General features: G+C 37.4%; 1 protein-coding gene across 7 annotated transcripts in view; it reads left to right on the forward strand.

The window, feature by feature from the left end:
* CDK19 (cyclin dependent kinase 19) overlaps positions 1-19,065 on the forward strand; it is a 223,742-nt gene that overhangs the window by 198,260 nt on the left and 6,417 nt on the right. For all 7 annotated transcript variants that reach the window (XM_034765874.1, XM_034765867.1, XM_034765872.1 and 4 more), the window contains 5 exons: positions 8,124-8,267; positions 8,523-8,592; positions 9,527-9,599; positions 10,741-10,838; positions 14,797-14,875. In XM_034765874.1, coding sequence (XP_034621765.1) covers positions 8,124-8,267; positions 8,523-8,592; positions 9,527-9,599; positions 10,741-10,838; positions 14,797-14,875 — 464 coding nt within the window. The remainder of the gene's footprint in view (positions 1-8,123; positions 8,268-8,522; positions 8,593-9,526; positions 9,600-10,740; positions 10,839-14,796; positions 14,876-19,065) is intronic.

Raw genomic sequence — 19,065 nt, forward strand, 5'->3', positions numbered from 1 at the left:
AAATAAAAAGATTCTCTTTTAGAAAGCCAAAAGTTTGCATCAATTAACAAAGGGTTCCTGCAAGCCTCTCCTCCAGCTCATCAGTGCAGTAATAAAAGTGTCTGTTGAAAAGGTTCAACTACGGGCTGCTGTGCATAGAGTGATACTAAAGTTTGTTACCAAGTTGTAGTCTAGATATCAGCACTTGATCGAAGATAATTCTTTGACTTGTGCCAACCTTTACAGCCATCTAAGGGTACAAAACCCTGATGCTGAGATATTTTAGCTTTCATCAATTTGAACTTCAAATGTAATTATTACAGCAATATCAGATATCTCTCAACGCTGCACTGTGCTCCAGATGACTACCTCATTCTCAAAATATGGATGGGATTGCTTCACAGACTGCCTTCCTGGCATTAGTGCTTTCACAGCCTGGCCAATTTAGTTACATATAAGGATACAAGAGTTACTCTGTGTCATATATATATATATATATTCAAAGACACTAATATATTGTAAAGCAAAGCACTATGCTTAGAAAGAAGATAAAGCCCTGCTCTNTATATAATACAAGAATTAATATAAGATTGAACCACAAAGACACTAATATATTGTAAAGCAAAGCACTATGCTTAGAAAGAAGATAAAGCCCTGCTCTCGGTGTCTGTCCTGTCTGAGAGGTAAGATATTGCTTAATCCTTCCTTCCCCATGAAGCTGATATGGCAGTTTAGGCATTAAAAGCTTTATCTAGCTCCCACTGAAGTCACTATGAGTTTAAATAAGCATCCATTTTTCTTATCATGACTCATTCCACCAGGGAAGAAGCCTTTTCTCACCTTGGAGCAACTGAGGAACATATTGACATTCTTAAACTTGAAACTGGTGTCAGAAAGTGTCATAATTTATTAAAGCAGTTGCATGGGAATATGTGAGAGAGATTAGAGACCAATTTCCATCTTAATTTCACATGAAGTTAAGCTCATAACAGTATTGTGTACACCACACCAACATATTGTTCAATTTAATGTTCTGTCTTCAGATTAAAAGAGAAAAATGGTCATTTCCTTTCCTTTTCAGCGGTACAATATATACATCTTCCCTCCTCAGTTGTCAAGTTTCAGAAAACATGGGTAAAAGCAGTACCCTTCTGTGATGCTTTAGGAGTCAACCCAGACCAGTAAGGGGTTGTGTCAGCACCTGCCCTCTAGCCCTGGGTGCCTCTGTGCTGTGCAGCTTTGGCTCAGAGCCCTGATATCAGCAATGTGCTTTCAGCACAAAATGGAGTCACTCTGACTTCCGTCAGCCTGGTTACTCCTTGCAGGGCAACACCATCAGACTTTCCAGTCCTGAGTTTCCCCAAAACCGTCTTCCTGGTAGTGTCTAGTCCCTCTTGCTGGAACATTCACAAAAACTTACAAGTTTGCTTCTCCTTTAAAGAGAAAGGACACAACAGCTTATTAACTTAACTGGGGTTAACGCACCCTTCCTTTCAATCACAGCAGTGAGTTGGTTTATAGTAAAACAAGTTTAACTACATAAGGACATAGATTTAGGTCAGAGGTTCCCAAACTTATTTGGCCTACCGCCCCCTTTTCAGAAAAAAAATTACTCAGCGCCCCCCTTTTCAGAAAAAAATTACTCAGCGCCCCCCTAGAGATCTACCTTCCTTAAGCGAACAAACAGAAAGATGCAGTGACAAATTTGCGTTCTTTTATGTATCTATATTTCTACCTACGTCTTACAATATAGTAAAGAAAGATGTGTTATTAGAATATTGCCCACGACATCAGGTATACAGTGGTTTTTGCGTAAGACGGCAAAAGACAACCAAACTAAAATACTAATGAAACTAATAAACTGGATTTTGTTCTTTGCTCAGCATTAGATATATGTATTTGATATTAAATTGTCAAATATCAAACTAAATTTATCAAGAAATAATTAAAAAACTAATCAATATGCAATTAAAAATCAGTTATAGTTTTAATTTAGTTTGCCCTTATTTAAATAATTGTTCCTTATTAACACACGCCTTATTTACCAATTAACACAGATGATTCGATAGATATAAATAAATGTTAATAGTTAACAGTTTTTTTCGATTTCATTCCCCTGTTTTCGTTAATATTGTAATAAAAAATATAACAAATATATTGACTGTACACTTCAAATAGTACTGTACCGACACAAGCCTGCTACGATTTTATTATTAGTAAGCACTAGAGACACAGAAACGTACGGTAGTTATGTAAGAAAATGTATAAAAATACTCACGTGTAAATTGCTGTTTTATTGAAACAACAATAATACAATTTGCTTTGTATGTGATCCATAATCCGTAAAGATCGAAGGTATCGAATTATGAATAAAAAATTTTAAATACTTATTGCACTATTGTTAACTGCTTTTTACACAATTCAGAAACAATCTAAATTAGATTTCATACGTCGCCTATTTATAGTATCGTATTGTAAACAAGTCATTACACGCACATATTCCTGCCGATGCATGCTGGACTTCCCGACAATGCGTGACGTGCTCGCCTGCCAACACTTGCTTATTAATTATAACCTGATCGGTTATAATTTGTGAATTTATTTGGAAAATAAAGTAATCACTACAACTTTAACTCTATGTTACACAACAGATGAAACATGTACGAACAGTTTTTCAAAATTTTCTTATATTCTCTTCTTTCTTTATGCTTCCACCGCCCCCTTATTTTTATTCAATGCCCCCCAATTGCACCTGAGGCTACTACTGCCCCCCTGGATCGTTCCAGCGCCCCCCAGGGGGCAGTATCGCCCACTTTGGGAACCTCTGGGCTAAAGCATATCTTAAAGCAACCAGCCTTGATTTGAAGACTTCAAGATATAGAGAATACACCACTTCACTTGTACTTTGTTCCAGTGGGTTATCACCCTCACTGTTAAAAAAAATTATGCCTTATTTCTAATTTCAATGTATCTGGCTTTAAGCTTCTGGCCATTGGTTTTTGTAATGCCTTTCTCTGCTGGATTAAAGAACCCTTTAATACCTGGTAGTTTCTTTTCATGGAAATACTCCTACCCTTCATTCAAGTCACCTCTCATTCTTCTTTTAAATAAGTTAAATAGACTGGGCTCTTTAAATCTCTCACTGTAAGGGCTTGTCTACATAAGGAAAAGCCCAGAATCTACAACTGCTGAATAGCTATTCTGCACTAACTCCCATGTGGACACCCTTTGTTAGTGCAGAATAAGAGCCTCCACGTGGAGAATTTAGTGCTGAATAGTTATTGTGCTTTAAATTCAGACCCTAGCTATTTCACACTAATTTCCCTTTGAATTCCCCATGTATACTTACACTTTAGCTACAGTGCTAATGTGACATGGGTTATGCAAGATGCGTCCTAATTTAGCAGCTGTCCTAAAAAGCCATTATTTCACACAGTTCAAAGCTAGGACATTGCCAATCATAAACACTTTCCAGTAACATGGGCATACAGGCACTTACAGGAACAGCATATAGCCAGTGAAAGTGGATATATTTAAAGTCTGTTTTCTCAGTTATAAAACATCATGAGACACTTTTAAAATGTATGGATAATAATTACAATAGTGAAGACATTACAGGTGGGACCTGGGAGACTGTCATAAAAAAGAATCTTACATTGCAGAAGGGAACAGGCTACTTAGTCATTTCCTCCAACGACAGTTAGTCCACCCTCAGAGCTATGGAGCAAAGTTAGCGGGCGTGAGACTGGTTGGGCTTGGGGTTGTTTGAGGAGAGGAGAGAGCCTGGACAACTATGAAAAGCAGAGTTCAAAAGGTTGAGGTAACGGCCAAGTAAGCATCTGAACTTGAAATTTGCCACTTCTAAATGAAACCCTTTATAGATAGAATTATTTCTGTTTGCCATATCCTCCATCCTAAAATGTACTATAAGCTATTCTGTTACAGTATTTTATCAATGAAATAAGAGCCATTGTCATGGGTAGATGTGTTCATCTCTCAATCTTCACCATAGCATAGGAAAAGGAGAGTGGGAGATAGAACCAGGCTCACAGGGAAAGTAATATAATTTGGTTCATGGATCAGGATATTGCCATTCACCAAATCAGGGCCCATTATGTGCTTTCTCTGCAGAAACGTATGGAATCAAGTCCAGGCTGCAACATTTTCAGTTTCTGTAGACCAGAGTTGGAATATAGCAAGAGTTTGTTACTAGAAAATCAAATATGTGTAAAATTAATGTAGTAAAATAAAAAAACTTGGCTATATTAAGCCAGCATGTCACCTTGTTACACTATTTTGCTGAGCTTCTAAAACATTATATGCATTGCTACTCTTCTAGTTTGGAGGGAATTGTGCTTTTGGTCCTGGGGGCATAGAGGAGCAGAATGAACACTGTCCATGCTTTAGCTTCAGTAGCTCAAGAGCAGTGAAATATCCCTTCTCCTGACCTTTAGGGATAGGGAAAGGGAAGAACCTATTGTGGTAGACTTTTACTGCTTTTTTATTATTTCGGGGTGTTTTACAACTTACGTATTGTAAATATTATAAATATTAATGAAAACTTTTGTTTTAATGCTGTATTTTATATGAGGTCCCTGAAGCTGTAAAGGTGGAGAAGCAATATATTTTATATTTGAAAGACTTTTTAAAATCTCATTTGAACATTTAGTGCTCAACCCTGCAAACACTCACTTCCAAGGATAGTGGTTACTATTGTGGATCTGGTCTCTTTGGTTAAAACTCTCTGGGGTTAAATGGTGTACTAAGGTTATATCTACACTACCACGGCTACAGCTGCTGCAGCACCACAGCATAGATGCTCTCTACATCGATGGAAGGGCTTTTCCGCTGATTACAGTTAATCCATCTCTCTGAAAGGTGGTAGAATCCTTCCATCAATCTAGCCGTGTTTATACCAGGGGTTAGGTTGACATAGTAATATAGTTAGGTCAATCTAACTTTTAAGTATTGACCAGGCCTAACTGTTTACAGGATTGGATCCATATGGTAGATAAGGGCAGGAATATCTTATTTTTATCAAAAAGATGAGACCCAAACTATACATGATTGATTTAATTCAAATAATCCAGGAGATACACTGGTGTGTATAGGGACACTTGTACTGAAGGAGCTTCTATACTTTAATCTTGTTTTGCATTTATACTTTTTAGTTATTTTCCTAAATAAAGGTTGGGTCTCCTTTGTTGGCAACCATTAAAACATGTTGATTTGCAACTAAATATAGACTTTACACTAAATTTTGAGGTGTTGTTTTTTTTGTTTTGCTAATAAGGTGGATATAATATATATCTATACATATTTATTTAAGCAGTTATATAGCTTAACTCATGTTTACTTAGATTCTTAATTTTTACATTTCATATCTTTTTATTATCAGTTTTGTACATGATTTGTCAAGTTTTGTTTGGATAGAAATTAAAATTCAATTAAAAATGCACAAAACAGCATTTTAATTTTTATCTTTAGTTAGCGCTGGATACAGAAGATAAAAAGTTTATCAAAATAAGTTTTGCATTGAAAACAAACTTAATTTTTAAACAAAGGAAGTAGAATTCGTAGTTGGTTAATTGAACTGATTGTTTCTGGTCACCACGTCCTTCAGGATTTTAGAACTCGTAGATTTCATCCTCTCCCACCTGTTTTTTTTAATATATTGGAAGAGGAAAACAAACTTTCCTGCCTTTTTTTTTTTCATCACCCAGCTGGTTTTTCAACTTTGAATGAATTAGTCATTGAGCTGAACTAGTAGAATAAACTGAAATAAAAAAATATTCTTTCTGCACCTGCAGAAGTGGTTACTGATTTGAAAAGCTGGTTTAGCACTTCAGTAAACCATGATGTTCCAGGTGGTTAGCCAGTGATTTCTGCCAGTTCAGTGATTTGACTTTCTTTGAAAGTTGGCAGCAAACATGTATTGCTTAATTAAAAAAAAAAAAGTAATTTAAATTATTTTAATAGATTATTATAAGTTTAGATCTTAATGTAGGTTGTCATAATTTCAGATTTACTTATGTTTGTTTTTATAAAATAAGCCCATATTTAATTTAAATTAGAAAATCCGATTTAAATTTAAAAAATCTGATTTTTAAAAAATAGTTGATTTTTATCGACTCTGCCTAGCAGTAAGGGCAATTAAGCAGTTGCAGTAGTATCTGCCAAGGATATGTTTTAGAGCAGGTTACATAAAGCTCAGGATTAGTTTAGAGAAAATCCTGACCCACTTGGATTGCAATTCATGATGCCTTTTCTAGCCGTATAAATCTGTGATTCTATAAAAAATAAAAGTGACAGATTTTCTATAATTTAATAAGTCTCTTAAGGATATTTTTGATAATACCCTAAAGACGGTTGAAGGGAATCCAACAAGAGGCATAACAGGCTAAACTCAGGAATTATTAACTGCAGATATTAAATAATGTAATGACTGAAAAGCAACATAGTTAAAATACTTTCATGTTGCCCAGTAATCCATTTCTTGAATAAATGAAACATTAACCCGAAATGCTGAGTTTACAGCTTGTGTGTCTTTTAAAAAAAAAAAAAAAAAAGTTGTGATAGAAAAAATTCCACTTGTTGCTGTGGCAACTTTTGTGAAGCCACGAGAACAGAGAAATGTAATTTCTCTGTTTATCTATATCACAAAGACCCAGGATACTTGAATCCATTCCCACCTGTAAACTGCCTCACTCACAGCCTACCTCATAAGGGAATAGACTTCCAAAGTTTAATGTGCCATATCTGAGGAGGTTTTCCAGGTCATCTTTGCCACCAAAAGGAGATCACTGATTGCATATTTTATTCTTAGTGGAAGAAGTTAAACGCCTCATGTAAGATTCAATGATTAAGTCTTTTCACTTGACCCACATAGAAATTATATAAATACCAGGCTGCCCATGCTGCAGAAGGAGATAAAATCTTAAGAACAAAAGATGTTGTTTTCATGCGAATACCCCTAATAATAAAATCAAAGCAAGACAACACCTGAGAATGTGACCTAAATGTGTATAAAAGTAATCGGATGAAATATTGAAAGGGAAAATTTAAGATGACCATCAGGAAAATGTCTGATGATAAGATGTTGACTTGTGGAATGGTATTTCTCAAAGGAAGTGGAGAAATTTGGGGGACTGAAAACTAACTGGAGAAAATAATACAAAGGGTACTATAAATAAAAATTAAAAATTATTTTTCTGGTGGTGCCTAATTCAGCTGCCAGTATTTTTTTTCCCCGTCCTCAAGCCCATTGCTTGACTATTGTACATTTTTAGGGTGCTTAGCCTAATTAAGTTTGTTGTAGTACAGAAAACTCTAGGACTGCTGTTAGTGGAGTTAGCTAGATCACATATAATCTATAGATTTATTTAACATAACTGAAATTGCTGTTCTGGTAGATTTTGTTTTGAATACCATGTTAACATGACAGAACACAAAACCTTTTTGTATCAAATCAATGTTACTAGAATTTGCTTTCATTGAGATGATCAGTCTGTTGTACTGTTCATTAATGCACTTGCTATTAAGCTACTGTAGAGTACACTGTTGTAAAATAGTTCCAATGGGCATTACCGAGCATGTATCAGAGTCTTTTTAATTGGTTGAGAAAGCTACAGTCTGTCTTCTTAGCTAAAATTTGGATCTTGCTCTCTTCATTTTATCTAGTCTGCATTGTTTGCCCAGTCACACAAGCTGTTATAATTTTTCCTTATCAGTATATATTTGATTGCCTTATAGGAATTGCGTGAGAGTATCTGATAGAGCTATTATTTCAATCTATCCTTTTTGGAGCATTATGTTCTGTTTTAGATAATCTTCAGGACATTCAAGCGATTAAGTTGTCAGCAGAGATTGGGAGGGCTTCTGCTGTAACTCTGAATGTATTGCTATACTGTCTTAGATTGCCAGAGTCCAACTTCAGATACAATTTACAAGACAGTTTGTTTGATTTGGCTTGTAACCTAAAATGTGGTGATCCAGTTATTCCATTTCCTGTGTGTTAATTTATTGCATGTTTTAAATTATTGTAATGAATTTTCATGTGAGTTACTGTGTCTTTACTGTGTAAAATAGAAATCAGGCTGATGGAATATGGTCAATTCACGTAAATTATCTTCTCTCTTTCCTAGATATATGGGCAATTGGGTGTATATTTGCTGAGCTATTGACTTCAGAACCTATTTTTCACTGTCGTCAGGAAGACATCAAAACGAGCAATCCTTTTCATCATGATCAGCTAGACCGCATTTTTAGTGTAATGGGATTCCCAGCAGGTAATTTACTTTCATTAAAAGGTCAGACATAAACCCTTTGAGTTGGATTTTGTTTTAAAGGAAATTACTAGCTCTATAGCTTTATAAAAGCTGGCGGTATGATGGATGTGAAGTCCCTGCCCAAGAAAGTGGTGGGACTTGTGGAATAACAATACAGAACAACTAACATAAAATGTCAGACAAATATTACAGTTTATGTACATCATATTATTTAACCTGCACTTTAAACTGTCCGATTGCTTTATCTTTTCTAAGATAAAGACTGGGAAGATATAAGGAAGATGCCAGAATATCCCACACTTCAAAAAGACTTTAGGAGAACAACGTAAGTGATTATACCACAGACAGTGGTTAAAAACTGCTTGTAATAGATACACAGAAGTCAGCACTAGAGATTACCTTCAATTATCTTCTGTCTTGTTTAGACTTTGGAAGAATATTATTTGGATTTTAAAAGAATGCTAGTGTCCATCTTTTAATGCTGGCAAGAGTTTTTGCTGAGTAAGTCAGACCATCCGCTGCACTGGTAGACAAGGAAGGGAAATAGTAAAGGGAGCAGCATAGTCCTGGACAAGATGCAGGTTTGGGATTCAGGAGATTTAAGTACTATTTCCAGCTCTGCCCTGGATTTTCTGAGTGACCTTTGGCAAACCACTTGATGCCTCTGTGCATCAGTTTCCCTCTTTGTAAAATAATCATAGTTACCCACAGAGATCTAGAGATTAAAAGCAAGACATAAATTCTATGTCTGATTATTCTTAATGGGAATATTTGAGCTCAGAAAATGCGAAGACTTCACATGGCTCATGCTTCTGTTGGGAAAAGGGACAGGCTTGTTTCTCTGCCAGCTGAAGAGAATAGTTGCAACAGCTTCTCAAATGGCAAATGATGATGCAGTGGCTACACTGTTGGAGCTATTGTGCCTGTCTGACAAAGTAGCTTCCACTAGGATAGGGCAGCTCTGCCCTCCCTACAACATTTGCTATGGCTGTGTGCTACTATCAAGACCTCAGCCATATATCAAATCTGTACGTTCTATTGTAATAAAGTACAAACAATTTAAAAAATACTAACACTGAAAGCTAGGACAAACGTTCACACTTCACAAATATAGTGTATGGCAATGTAGGACATTATATATTCTAACAAATGAAATACAAAATGTGTCCTTTTGGACTAATATGCATTTTCTTTATTGCTTGGTGCAGTGCCATAATCCTACAGTATATTATTTTTGAAATGTGTTTACAATTTTTCAGATATGCCAATAGTAGCCTCATAAAATACATGGAGAAACACAAAGTCAAGCCTGACAGTAAAGTTTTCCTTTTGGTATGTACATCATTGTGCTCTTAGGGTTATTTTACTTTGAAATATAATTGTAATATTAAAACAGTTCTGTCTCTGCTTACCGGAGGATGAGAAGTATGAATTTTAAAAATATAAATGATGGCTACAGCCCTGGCTTTTAATATTTTAACAAATTTGCCATTGTCGGCTTCTGCATTTCACCCCAGAATTGGCTGCCTTTCTGATATGGGCAAAGTAATCCCTTTGTATAGTTACATCATATGTCAGTTTGTGAATTATATATGTATCAGTGGGAGAGAGAGGGTAGGAGGGATCACCTTTCCTTCTGAAGGATGAATGCTTTCTTTAGTTCTTTGCTATTTAACATACCTATAATATAGAAAGGCCCATCAGAGTCCTAGCTTATAAACCTTGCAAATACACTCCAAAGCCCATCTCTTGTGTTGGGCCTTTACCTGTGAGGGGCTGAGCAAATTGCCTGCATAATGTTCACATCTGCGAGCAAGAGATACCAGGCATAGAATCTTTGTCTCTCATATGGGAGCAGAGTGCTACCCGTGTACTAGTGTAACTCATCTGCAAAAAGGACAGGCCATGGGTGTATGCACAATAGTAGCATAAAGATCACCTTTGCACTCTGATCTGGATGCAGCCTTTGTGTGGGACCAGTCCTCTCAGGCTGCTCTTGCATACATTGTCTACAAAGAGTACCAAAGGGCATGGCAAAAGGAGGTCTTGATCTCACCTACTTTCCTCTATGCCTCTTTCCCTGCTATGCCAGCAGCAGGGAGTGACATAATAACTCCTATTCCATCTGTGTGATGCAGCGATTCACCCTTATATTGGGCTGATCCGTCACGGACAGTTACACTTAATTTAGAGCCACTTTATTTGAGTAGTTCAAGGTGGCACATAGAGCACTGAAGAATCTAGCCCAGTTAACTTTATTTTTCATATAAACAAAACTTCATAGTCATAATATTTTTGATGCATGTGCATCATAGAACTAGACGTGTTGCTGAGCATGAAATGCTTATTTTGCTTTTCTGAATGAGCCATTTGTAGTTTACCAGATCGTGCTGTAAGTGGGGCACACAAGCCATTAGTTTGAAAAATAATGGTTTCATAAGTTGTTTACTACTTCCAATGTTACACTACACAGCTTCAAAAACTTCTTACTATGGATCCTACGAAGAGAATTACCTCAGAGCAGGCTTTGCAGGACCCCTATTTCCAGGAGGATCCATTGCCTACGTCAGAGTATGTGTCTCACTTTTTCTCTGTTCTTTACAATGATGCTTTTTTTTTTTTTGCTAACTATTAATGTGCAGTATATGGTGACCATTTAAAAATGAAGAAATGTGATTGTAACAGGAACATATTTCTCACCACCATGAGTCCACCTCTGAGCTTTCTAGGGGCACCAGTGGTGTAAATCAACCAGTGATAGGCGGAGCAACAACTTTATACTTGCTGCACTCAATAAAAGTGAGTAAATGGTGGGGGAAAGAAGTGATGGGTCTTAGAAAACTATTCTGAAGTATTTATATCAAACTCTGGTAGATTTGCCCCTCTTAGACATACATCATTCAGCCAAGCTATACATAATGTACTTAGTTCTGGACAATTACTTATAAATCAGCCCCTCTTATCTTAGTCTACAGTCTCCCTTAGGCAGAGACCTTGAATTATGCCAGTGGAGGTGGTGTGACATGGACAGATACATCTGCTGTTATGATAAGAATACCAAAAATGCTTTATCGTATGGCCTCAATCTAGTGTCTTATCATTAATTATAGACTGAGCTGGCAGAAGCATCTGATGTAGTTAAGGTTGCTGAACCACTTTCCATTATAATTTTACCAAACTTGAACCGTTTGGGCTGAAATTTTCAATGCTGGGTAGGGATTGCCTCAGGCTGGTTTTTGTTTTGGTTTTTTATTGAAGTTTCACTTAAAATGGTTTAGCTGTTTCTGAGAATGAAGTTAAGGAAAAATATGATGGCTTGTCACGATAGAATGTTTTTTCAGTGTTCTAGGAAATTACATCAGAAATACTTCATTAAAAGAACATTTTGGTTACAAAGTCAAGCACTCAAAAGTTAGGAAATGCCAGACTTCAGGTTGCCCTTGCAAGCTTAATTCAGCTCCCTTGTGCATATGTGTTATGATACAGACTTTAATTACATGATAACATGCTGCTTTTCCACAGAACGCCTGCCTCATTCAGTGTACAGGATGAATCTGCGCAGGGCTGAACCAGTGTTCTGTAGTGAATGAGGCTGTCTGTAAAACCCTTGCCTCATTTGTTGCAGAAGTGAAGGAGATTGCAGGAAGAGAAAGGATGGTTTCATGGTTTAGGCAGTTGAATGATATCCTAGAGAACTGGATTCTGTTCTTGACTCTGCCACGAAATTCCTATGTGGTGCTGGGCAAGTCACTTAAACCAAACTTTTCACAATTGTCCACTAATGGTTTGCTCCTCATTTTATGGGTCCCCAGCTTGAGATCCTAGGTTCTGCTTTGTGAATGTGCTGAGTACTCACAACTGCATCTAATGTCAATGAGAGGTGTGATTTGAACATATAAACTGCTATCCACATGCCAATAGATCTCAAGTTGAGCAAATTCAGTGGACACTTGATAGTTTTGGCCTTAATCTCTCTGTGCCTTAGTTCCCCAGCTATAAAATGTGGATGGTAATGCTTCCCTACCCACAGGGGTGTTACAAATGTTATGCATTAGTGTTTGTGAAGTACTCTTTCTTATGCCACAATGATGAGCAGCATGGAAAAGCTCATGAGGAAATTAATAATTCTGTATTCCATGCAGGAGTTGGATGGTGTGCAGTAAATAAGGCGAAAGGCCACCCACTCTCTGAAGAGGATAAAAAGAAATATGAATATCTACCCATTTGAAGAGTCCTATCCATCCTATGTACTTAGTGAGGCAGGGATGCTGTGGTAAAAATAGCATGTGATCAAGTAATTAATAACTGTATGCAGGGGCATGGCCACCTTTATTCTTGAATTTCCTAACATTTGAGTGCTTGTCTTGCAAACTGACTATTCTTTTAACATAGTGTTTTTTGTATACAATTATTTAATTGTGCCAACAGGGTGCTAGGAGCTTTTCAGCCAGAAAGGCAATAAAAACCCTGTCCAGGAAACTTTATTATCTGAATACAAAATACACAGATGCAGCATGGGATTATTTATTTATTTTGTTATTATTTTATTTATTATTATGGTAGCACCTAGGAGCTCCAGTCATGGACTAGAACCCCATTGTGCCAGGCACTTTATAAATGTATAAAAAAGAGATCCCTGCCCTGAAGAGCTTACAATGCAACAAAAGTCTGTGAGCGATCAAGCAATGCCATTTATCATGAGTCTTGTTGGTCCTATGATATTTGTTTGGATTTCAAAAAATATTTACTCTTTTGTTAATTATTTGAGGGGAGTTCTAGGGATTATAGGATTCTGTCATGGTTACAGAACATGCTGCACATTTAGACTCCTTTCAATCCTTCTCAAGTGAATGCCTCTCTGGGTGGAACCAGGGGGTCCTACAACCCGTAGACAGGATCTCTGGACTGCAGGTTCCCTGTTTACCAACTGTGATAACGCAACAGGCCTAACTGTATTTTGCATCTGTATGCCCTTTTCCTCTGGGAGCCTGTTACCGGGATCCAATTAAAGTGACTCAAAAACACCTCCTTCAAAACAAAGTCTTGTTAATTCACTTAAAGGTGAATAAAAAGCAGAGCAAAGGGTTAAAACAAAGAGGCCTGTTGCCTGGGCCTTACATTTTACTCCTTTCCTTTCAAGGTTTAGGTAAGTTCCTTGGGAAAGAGAGAGAGTCCCTGCAACATTCTCTTTGTCTGTCAATCAGATATCCGCCTCCAGCAGCTGCTGCCCACTCAAACCCCCATCTTCCCTAGGCTGGGGCCTTTATTGGATTAGTGTCCCCACTGATCCTAGGCTCTGGCCTGGTCCTTGCTAGCCTTGTTGGAGTCAGGCAGGTGGGCATTTCAAAGTAATAGCTCCCTCATTGTTCCCTTAACAACCTGGGGTATTCTCTCTGAAGGTACTTGATCTGTGGTATTGTTTGTTTTCTGTGTATTTCCCCGCAACAGCTTTCTTTGATTTCACTCCATGCAGCCAGACAAGCTAATATCAAGCAGGTAAACTGAGGAATATGTGATATTCATAAAATATAATACTGATATCCCCCTCACTCTCCACAGCCTCCTAGAAGAACAGAATGCTTAAAATGGAATTTATGGAGGAGGCATGATAGACAGGGAATGGATTCCAGATGTAGGAGCCCTCATGGAAGAAAGCACAGGTCTAGTCTAGACTAGGAAAAAAGAATTTAAAAAAAAAAAATCAAGTTAGCCATTATGATTTGAAATGCCACTTAATAATTATCGTAGACCCAGGTTAGCACTTTCAAAATCATGTTAAGCTGATTGTATTGCAACACAGGTTACCCCCCAAAGGTTCAACAGCAAGAATTGCTGAAACTAAAATTGGTACAAAATATTATCTACTAGTAGGTCTTTGTTCTCACATACTGGTCTACTTCTGCCTAGGTCACAACACCTGGCAACATGATTTTAAAGGCATTAAACTGTGTGTACACTAGATACTAAATAGTATTTCAAATCATATTAGCTGACTCAATCTAAAAACTACTTTTTTATTTCCTTCTAAACAAGGCCCATGAGACTAATTGATTCCAGTTCTCCAGAGATGAATAGCTAGTACATTTAGGGCATGATACAATAGCCATTGAAGTCAATGGGAAAGACTCCCATGACATTAATGGGCATTGGATCAGGCCCTCAATCCACTGTGCCATCCATACTTCCAATTAAGTGCTGTAGAGTTTCTGGTTGATTCACACAGCAAAGTGAACAAATGCAGTGTCAGGACAGCAAATAATTGTGCTGTCATTTGTGCTCACTCAGTTCTGCTATAATTCTAGAGGAAGGCAGCTTGCCAACAGCAAATATAGCAAAAGTTAAAATCAGTGTACATCTACCAGTAGTTGTATATCTGTTGGGTGTTTATAGGGTGTCACTTAGTAATTTGGAGTCAAGGTATAACAAACATTAAAAGAAAAAGCCCTGAAATATATATGACATTAAATAAATTAATTTCAGAAGCATGTATGTTTAGTATGTCTCTGATTTGTTGTTTGATATATTTCAGTGTGTTTGCTGGCTGCCAGATTCCTTATCCAAAACGAGAATTCCTCAATGAGGATGAACCCGAAGAAAAAGGAGATAAGGTATAATAAAAGGCACTTTTTTTCAAAATGTAACAAAAAAGTTGTGATGCCACAAAGGGAAACTAAAAGAACATGGGCTCTTACCCAGGAATGTGTTTTGAAGGCAAGACTGTCCCAAAACTTTTCACAGTACATTAGAAAGTTTCACATTAATGCATAGTAAATTATAGTGAATAAGATTGTTTGTATTTTTCCTAAACTTAAAAATTTACAGCTTGTCAGACACTGTTAGTAATACATGGCTAACAGAAGAAAGAGAAAGAGGCCTCATGCTGTAATCAACTTGTGTCCTGGCGTCTGCATGGGACAGGGCCTGTTATTGATCCAAGAGGAACCCTCTGGTTATGCATGTCCTCTGGTTCAGATAGTCTGTACAACATGGGAGCCCAGTTTGATTTAAAGCTGTGCCTATGAATGATACATTTGAAAGAGTAAATTCTACTTTCTGAGCTGATATAGTAGATTAGTATTTCTTTTACATGTGACAGTGTCAGAGCAGGGGGAAATGTTAATCTACTAAATCCTCAGGATTTTATCCCCCAGGTCTTTTTTTGAGACTAGGAAATTACAAAACCTAAATTAAAATAGCTGTGGAGTCATGATACTGATGTAATTGAAATTCTGAGATTTAGCAATGCTTTTTAAACTTTCGGTTACTGAACAATAAGGAACAACATGAGTTCAAGTGAGTTCGGCTTTTGTTACGTTGATTTTACTCATTTGTGAGTGTTAAAGTATATATTTGCATTTCATTTTCTTGGGAAATTTTATTTAATTAAACAAAAATGACACGCACAGTATAAATATTCAAAGCAGCTATTATGATCTGTTGTGTAAATAGCCTTTGTGTCTCGTGGGGACTGTCGCATATTTATGCGTGCTATAAATAAAGATTTTGCAGCATATCTAATTAATTTAGAAAAAAATGACATTTAAAACTATGTATTACTCATTGAATCTGTTTCCACAACAAGAAAAGTTTGTTAAACGTAACCAGTGAAGGGTGTTTTTAAAAAATGGATTTGTACCATGTTTTGCTGCTTTATGATGTATAAAAAAGGCTTACAATATTTTTTTTAAAAACATATTAACATCAGGAATGTCAAGTTTGGTCTTTCCTGGTTTTGCTGAAAGACTTACAGGGGGTCTTTGAGATGGTGTATCTGGAGGTCTTATACTTTAACGGAAGGGTAAATCTTTAATCAAAACATCCTTTCTCCAAAATTTTCATTAGTCAGCAAAGTTAAATAAATATTCACAGAAACAAAGCCCAATGATTTTTTCCTAAGTAAACCTCCCCTTGTTTCAGACACATGGCTAGATTTTTTTTCTAACTAAAACAGTAGAATGAATGAGGGCGGCAGTGTAGGTGAATGTGCTGCTGTCCTTACACCTTTACTATATAACAAGTTTCATCCCATTGAGTTATGCAGTTCCTGAATGTCAGATTTACTTTTCTAATAGAGTGCAGGCACAACGTAATTGTATTGTCACAAATGCTGCAATAATCAGAGCAGTGACAAAGTTCCCTTCAGTGGGAAGATACTCACCTTAGTGGGTGAAAACTTTCCTCCAGGAGTCTGTGACCAGCAACTTATTAAAGTGACTCAGAACAGCTCCTTCCAAACAAAAGTATTGTTGATTCACCCAAAGATACCCTGTGATCAGAGAAATGGGTGAAAACAACAAAAACGTACATGTGTCTGGCCTTACCTACACTTATTCCTCTCCATGCAAGTTTAGGAGGGTTCCACTCAACCTAGGTAACCTCACCTCTGCAAACTGTGCCGCTGAATTCAAAATGTGTCACCTCTAGTAGCAGTTCCCACAACCCCTTCCCTTCTCCACGGGTTGCTTTGAACTATTTATGGTCGTTTTGATATCTAGTCTCTGGCTTTCGCAGAACAGTGTGTCGCTTTTAGCCGGCATCTTGGAAGAGCGTCTTCCCAATTTAATCGCCCAGCTATTGTCCCTCTGAACTTGTTTATCCAGAGCTTGTCTCTGACCATTGTTTTGGTCTCTGCTTGCTCTTCCTTACAACCCCTTCTAAATTCAACTCCATGTAGTCAGACAGAATAATATCAGGCAGGCGAACTGAGGTACATATAATGTTCATAACAAAATAACACAGTTATAGCCCTCATTCTCCACATTGATATAATTTACGTCATTCAGATAACTGTTAAAAATGGTAATGGCAGAAACACTCTTTTGCTAGGATAAGCTGCTGTCTACACTAGGGGAGTTGCCACAATCGCTATACTGGCAAACTTTTCTAGTGTAGACTAGGCCTCATCCTCTTTCAAAAGCAAAAGGAACAATAGCTGCACTACACAGATTTCTCAAACTAGCTAGGTAATCATCTCCATGCCTCACCTGTCCAAAGCCAGAAAAAACATGGACTCCACGATCCATACCCCCGTGAAACAAATCATTAGCCCCAGTTGAGAGAGTTCTCTCTATTTTTCATGCAGCCCAGGTTTCAACTTGGCAGCTGTGGGGATTCATAGTGAAAATGATTCAGCTCAGACCCAAGCACCCATATGTAAAAATCACAAAATGTCAAATAATTAATTGAAAAAAATGACAATCTCAGCACTATGATACAAATGGGGTCTTAAATATGACAGTTCATTTGGATCTTTAATAATGGTTTGATCTACCTCTGTGAGATAAATAACTTCGTTTTTAAAAAAAAGTTAAACTTCATTAACTTAAAAAAAAAAAAAAAAAAAAAAACGTAAGTTAACTTGTTGATCTCCCCTGACATAGAAGCTGGGTGTGACTTGTATGATGCACACAGGAAGTAGGATATATTTTTGACTTTAGCAGATAGGAAAGGGAGACATAAGCCCTCCATGTAGATGCAAGACAGTATGAGTCTTTGTGCAGTCCTAAATAAATACATTCTTGTGAATTTCATCTGGAGTGTAACTTGTGACATTGTCGTGATGAATGGCAATCGATGCACACTTTAGTTTGAGGATGCTAAATAGCTTGTGATTAGTGAGTCTGCCAAGAAGTTTGTGCTGAAGGCAGTTGGTTGCTATGACTTATGGGAAGCAAATTATTTAAGTTTTCCATAAAGGTTGACCACATTTAAGCTCTGATAAATTGTTGTCTGGTTAAGCGGACCCCTCACCCCCAAGACCCTGGAAGAACTGAAATGAGTTCAGAATTTTATAAAGTTTTAAAGTATTTACCAAAAAGTGCTCAAATATTTTGAGCAACATTTTAGAGTTTTTATTTATTGGCTGGTGAAACTCAGTCTGCAATAAAGATTTGTTTTTGTTTCTCTAAAGAGAAAGTTTTATATCTTATATGAACAACAAATAAAAATGGTCACTGTTGTAATCCCCTTGGCTGCATGGATGCCCGGCAATAAGAACCTTTAGAATGCCAGATGGTTCTGTTTCTTTACAGCTGGATATCTGTGGAACTCTTGCTTATCACACTCCACCCTCCATTCTTTCAAGTCCTTAGGTCTCTGCTGCCTGGCCACCAGAGTCTCCTTTGCTCTCCAGCTTCTACACTCTGCATCCATGTGTTCTGCCCTTTTTCTCTCTGCTTTCTGGCTCCTTCCCCTTTCTTTTATTTGCTACCAGGCACTAGAGTCTCTTTCAATTATCTCGCATCTCTCTCCCCCTCCCTTCTTTCAGCTACCTTTTCCCCTCATTCTCTGCCACCACATCCTTCCTTCAGCCCCAGAAAACACTGGCCTGCAACCCTATCTCCAGGCAGTCTGCTCTAACAAACTCTCTTCCTCTTGCTACCACCAAGACTCTCTGACCCTGTGTCGAGGGCACCATGCTTGGCCTGTTCCCAGCATCTCTCTCATTGCAAGGTGGTTAAAGCATAGCAGTGTAACTCAGGAGTTGGAATATCTATTCCCAGCTCTGCCACAGATTTACTATGTAACCTTGGACAACTCATTTCATCTCTCTGTGCTTCAATTGACCCATCTGTAAAATGGAGATACTGCCACCTGCCTCACAAAAGGGTTGCTGTGAAGCTTGATTAATGTTTGGAAAGTTGTTTTGATTCTTAGGTGGAAGGTGCCATTGAAGTGCAAAGTATTGTTACTTTATTTGCTGTTGCTCACCACTGCTCTCTAGCTGCCTTGCCGCAGTTTATTTGCACTCATTCGTGATGTGACCACCACCATTTTCTTGATAGTTCCTTCCATCCTT

The sequence above is a fragment of the Trachemys scripta genome, chromosome 3, assembly GCF_013100865.1.
Source record: "Trachemys scripta elegans isolate TJP31775 chromosome 3, CAS_Tse_1.0, whole genome shotgun sequence".
NCBI classification, from domain to species: domain Eukaryota; kingdom Metazoa; phylum Chordata; order Testudines; family Emydidae; genus Trachemys; species Trachemys scripta.